A 5,305-nucleotide genomic window follows, 5' to 3' on the forward strand; every position below is an offset into this window, starting at 1 on the left:
TGTTAGCTCTGTAGTAGTAACCTCTATCTGCTATCATTGTGATTTTATAACACCTCATTTTTACGTTCACCTCTTCTAATTCTCAATTTTCTAGTCTTCTCGCACAATCCTGGTGCTAAATTGTTCATCTCATAAGGTAAAGTACTCTCAGACTGCTCAAAATTAAAAATTACACCATTTTCATGACAATTTCATTCTGAAGAAATTAATCCACGTGCAAGAGATTCAGAATCTAGAAATAGATTCCGAATCCTTGCTAGCACTGCTCAATTGAAATGTCCACTCAAGTCAAATCGAACGATTGTCGTCTCAGAACTATATATTTTATTATATTTCATAATTTATATAGATTTCCAGACTTCTCTAGGTCATCTTACATGAAAATGGGTATGTAGCACCAGGATTGAAACTTCTCAAGTTCATCTCCATAAAATTGATAACTGATTCATTGTCTGCTCGTAATATTCCTTATTATTAGAATCAGTTTAATCATTTTTAAGACAACTCCTATGATCACCTCGATGTACATATGACTAATTACTGTTGTTGAGTTTCAGATGAATGAATCCCCATATTCTCCAGGGTGGACCCTGGATGTAGCTGTTTCCCTCAGAACAGGATGTGAACACCTCAACTTTAGCTAAGCGATCAATGATAGTGCTCGATACACCTCGACCTAGGCTCCATCCTGGAAAGTCTGCTCAAATACTCGTGTCTACTCATTTAGTATGGTCTACTCTTTATAATATGTACTCTCATTGGTTCTTTTCTATATTCATTCATCGGACTCAACATACATGTTAGTTTTCTCAGCCTTCAGCACATCTCAAAATCTACGATTAGGGATTTTAACTCAGTACTCTCTTGACTTCTCTCAATTTATCAATTGTTTCTTCTGTTTTTCTGATGAACGTTCTAATCGTGCTTAATGTAAGCAGTTCGTCTCTGTCAATGTTGAATTCAATGATAAATTTTTGCACTCTTCAAGATCATCTCAATGTATATGAATTATACTATGTTCTTCTCATATTAATTATGATTATCCTTTTCATTTAATTAATTATTATTGAACTTCTCATTTAATTAGACTTTATTGCCCTTTTCATATTATTTTTTAATATTCTAGTGCCTCTCAAATTCATTAATTCTGTGCTTCTCATTTAACTTGTGCGACTCTTGTTCTGCTCATACTTACATTAACATTATTGATCAACTGAAATTTAATGTATCGATTTCTCGTTGATGATCAGACTTAGACTTAGAGAGTTTCACCTCGGGCCTATTTATCTGTACTCTCACGTCTTCTCTTTAAAATTCAGTATTCTGACCTTCGCGTTTTCTGATAGAATAAGGAGGCTCGCGCAATCAATTTTCAATTGATTGCCCTATCACTGTGTAACCGTTGTGTTGATATTGAATTTCCTGAACTCCTCAACGTCTAAGTCTGACATCAAGTGACTTCTCATTTGAACTGCTCTGGACCATCTCTTGTTTTTAGTTGAATAATGTCTCTCTGAGTTTATAGATGTGGTTAATATTAGTTGTTTCGTACTGTATTAGCTTCATGCAGGTGACATATTCATTTTATGATTGTGAACGATACTCAATATAATGTTTTTATACCATCTCCAACTCAATTATCTTGTCATACAGTCCACTACTCTTTAATTACAAAATCATAACACCCTCCGTTTTGAACATTTGTTGAGAGAAGTCAAGAGAGTACTGAGTTAAAATCCCTAATCGTAGATTTTGAGATGTGCTGAAGGCTGAGAAAACTAACATGTATGTTGAGTCCGATGAATGAATATAGAAAAGAACCAATGAGAGTACATATTATAAAGAGTAGACCATACCAAATGAGTAGACACGAGGATTTGAGCAGACTTTCCAGGGTGGAGCCTAGGTCGAGGTGTATCGAGCACTATCATTGATCGCTTAGCTAAAGTTGAGGTGTTCACATCCTGTTCTGAGGAAAACAGCTACATCCAGGGTCCACCCTGGAGAATATAGGGATTCATTCATCTGAAACTCAACAACAGTAATTAGTCATATGTACATCGAGGTGATCATAGGAGTTGTCTGAAAAATGATTAAACTGATTCTAATAATAAGGAATATTACGAGCAGACAATGAATCAGTTATCAATTTTATGGAGATGAACTTGAGAAGTTTCAATCCTGGTGCTACATACCCATTTCCATGTGAGATGACCTAGAGAAGTCTGAAAATCTATATAAATTATGAAAAATAATAAAATATATAGTTCTGAGACGACAATCGTTCGATTTGACTTGAGTGGACATTTCAATTGAGCAGTGCTAGCAAGGATTCGGAATCTATTTCTAAATTCTGAATCTCTTGCACGTGGACTAATTTCTTTAGAATGAAATTGTCATGAAAATGGTGTAATTTATAATTTTGAGCAGTCTGAGAGTACTTTACCTTATGAGATGGACAATTTAGCACCAGGATTGTGCGAGAAGACTAGAAAATTGAGAATTAGAAGAGGTGAACGTTAAAATGAGGTGTTATAAAATCACAATGATAGCAGAGAGAGGTTACTACTACAGAGCTAACAAAGAGAATCTTTTGAAAAATATGTAAATGTGTAGGTTTTTCACTTCTGAAAAACATGGAAAGTGGGGCCGCTGCGTCGTTCAACCAGCGCACCGCCGAATCGGGGTACCATACGCGGCCACCGGAGCTGGTCAGGAGCGTAGACTAGAGAGAGGTCGGAGGGGGGCTTCGTTCAATTTTTAACATTCCGCCCGCCATAACTAACAGCGTTAGTTATCGAGATGACTAGAGAGGTTGAAATTCTTTCTTGGTTGCTTCGTCTGAAGAGTTGACTGGTAGAATTGCTTTCTTCGAGATTGGTCGGGTTAGAGTGGACGTGAAGGTCTTGAGGGGACCCTGGGTGCATGGTCATTACTCGCCCTAATGGCCACTTACAAGGAGGTATTCGCTCGTCGGTGATGAGAAAGGGACGAGATGGTCTGACACGTTGTTCTGGTAATTGTCCCATGAGTTGTTAAGCTGTTTAACCTCGTTGCCTTGCACATATAACACACTTCAGGATGTGGGATTTCACTGGGGCTCTTCTTCCAATGATCCAATATTGTTGACGGATGGTGGACAGTGTGAGTTGTGTACCTCCATGGAGTGTTCGTTTGTGAGCAGAATCTATAATAATCAGAAAAGTCAATTGAGAAGCTCGAGGAATTATTGCAGGATGCTTGCTATCTGGGTCTAAGAGAGCGTTGGTGATTCGTCCTCCTACACGAATGACACCTTCATGGTCGATGAACGCCGTGAGTCTACGGAACACATGTGAGGATGACAGAGCAGTACCATTTTGAAGAGCCTTGAGTTCTTGAGGAAAATACACTTGTTGAGTAGCCTTGATCCAATAGATCCTTGATTTTTCCAAGTCAGTTGAGGTGAGCGGAGTTGAGAAGTTCAGACTTGAGGAGTGTCTGAGTCGGGCGAGGACTCTTAAACAGAGAGAGGTGATTCTTAACAGTTTATTGAGAGAAGAATACCTGTATATAAGATCCCACGAGTAGTCTTGAGTTACGGCCGTGAGGAGGTTCTTGGTGGGTCTTGCTTCAGATTCGGGGTCAATTGTCGTTGCCGGCTGACGATTGGGCCAGGAATCTGGTGACTTGGAAATCCATGGTGGTCCCGTCCACCATAGAGTGCTGTTCAGTAGTTGAGATGACGAGAAGCCACGAGAACGAGAAGCACAGTCCGCTGGATTTTCCTTGCCGGAAACGTATCTCCATTGTGCACCTGGAGTTAGTTCTTGGATGAGCTCTACCCTGTTTCAAACAAAGTCCTTCCAGCGAGCTGGGTGAGATGTGATCCACGTGAGAGAGACTGTTGAGTCCGTCCACAAAGTCGTTGAGTGTATCTGTGTATCTATAACACGATGAGCATAATTAGTTAACCTTGCCAGGATGAGAGATGCTGTGAGTTCGAGTCGCGGGATTGTGAGGCGTTTCAAAGGCGTCACTTTTGTTTTCGAGCAGAGCAATGTGACTTTGGATCCTGTGGACGGTGAGCGGACTACGAGATAGAGGACTGCTGCCATGGCAAGTTGAGAAGTATCAGAGAAGCCGTGAAGTTCTATGGTAGTATTTTCTTGGGTGCCTACCCAGCGAGGAGCTCGTACATTGGCCAATGATTTGAGATCTTCTCTGATGTTACACCATCTTTCTGTGAGTTGAGGTGACAGTGGTTCGTCCCATGACAGTTTCTGGAGCCAAAGTTCCTGCAACAACATTTTGGCTCTGATCGTGACAGGGGATACTAAACCAAGTGGATCAAAGAGTTGAGCGATATGAGATAAAATAGTACGTTTAGTTACCACAGACCCAGATGAGCTTGAGTTGATCTTGAATGAGAAGTAATCCTCTTGAGGATACCAGAGGAGGCCTAGACGTTTCGTTGAAGTAGGACAGTCGTCAAATGAGATCGGCGATGGTATCATTTCTTCCTCGGTTACCATCTTGAGCGTACTTGGAGAGTTCGATTGCCACTTTGCTAAGGGGAGGCCGCCCGCCATGCAGAGATTTTTCAGGTCCATAGCGATTTCTGAGAGTTCTTCTTTCGTGTCTGCACCACCATATATATCATCAACATAGCGACCTTTGGTGAGTGGTGGAATGGCGAGTGGATACTTGTGACCTTCATCTTCGATGAGCTGGAGGAGGACTCGAATGGCCAAGAAAGGAGCAGCCTTGGTTCCATAGGTGACGGTGGTGAGGTGGTACGTCGCTATCTCATCTTCTGAGTTTCGCCAGAGAATGCATTGGAGATCCCAATCGTCTGGATGCACCGTGATGTCTGTGGAAAACACAAATTTAAAGCGACGTACCCAGAACAATACATCAATAACATCTAACTGAAGTTTCGCTCCTGTGTGCATGATGTCGTTCAGTGAGAGGCCTGTTGAGGTGGGACTGGAACCATTGAACACTACTCGCAATTTGGTGGAGGAGCTGTCTGGTTTGAGAATTCCATGATGCGGCAAATAGTATCTGGGATGCGAGATGTCTGAGGGAGCCTTCTTCATGTGCTTGAGTTGTGCGTATTCATTGAGGAAGTCCGTGTAGAGCTAGCAATATTCTTGGTTTCCCTCGAACTTGCGAAATTGTCCTTGGAGGCATCGGAAGGCACGTTGTCTGGAAGATCCCAAAAGATAAGATGATGATTTTAATGGGAGTCTTACCATGTATCGTCCAGAAGGAAGTCGAGAGTGAGTGGTCTTGAAGTGGTCTTCGCATTCCTGGTGGTCTT

At 41.3% G+C, this 5,305-nt stretch overlaps 1 protein-coding gene across 1 annotated transcript; it reads right to left on the reverse strand.

Moving 5' to 3' along the window:
* Positions 1-3,763: 3,763 nt before the first annotated feature.
* Positions 3,764-4,756, reverse strand: LOC123322722. Its single transcript, XM_044910709.1, has 3 exons — positions 4,374-4,756; positions 4,161-4,277; positions 3,764-3,925 (listed from the first exon to the last, which is right to left on the reverse strand). The coding sequence occupies exons 1-3, from the start codon at positions 4,590-4,592 to the stop codon at positions 3,821-3,823; spliced, it is 441 nt and encodes a 146-aa protein (XP_044766644.1). The 5' UTR covers positions 4,593-4,756; the 3' UTR covers positions 3,764-3,820.
* Between the last annotated feature and the right edge of the window lie 549 nt (positions 4,757-5,305).

This window comes from Coccinella septempunctata, chromosome 1, assembly GCF_907165205.1.
Source record: "Coccinella septempunctata chromosome 1, icCocSept1.1, whole genome shotgun sequence".
NCBI classification, from domain to species: domain Eukaryota; kingdom Metazoa; phylum Arthropoda; class Insecta; order Coleoptera; family Coccinellidae; genus Coccinella; species Coccinella septempunctata.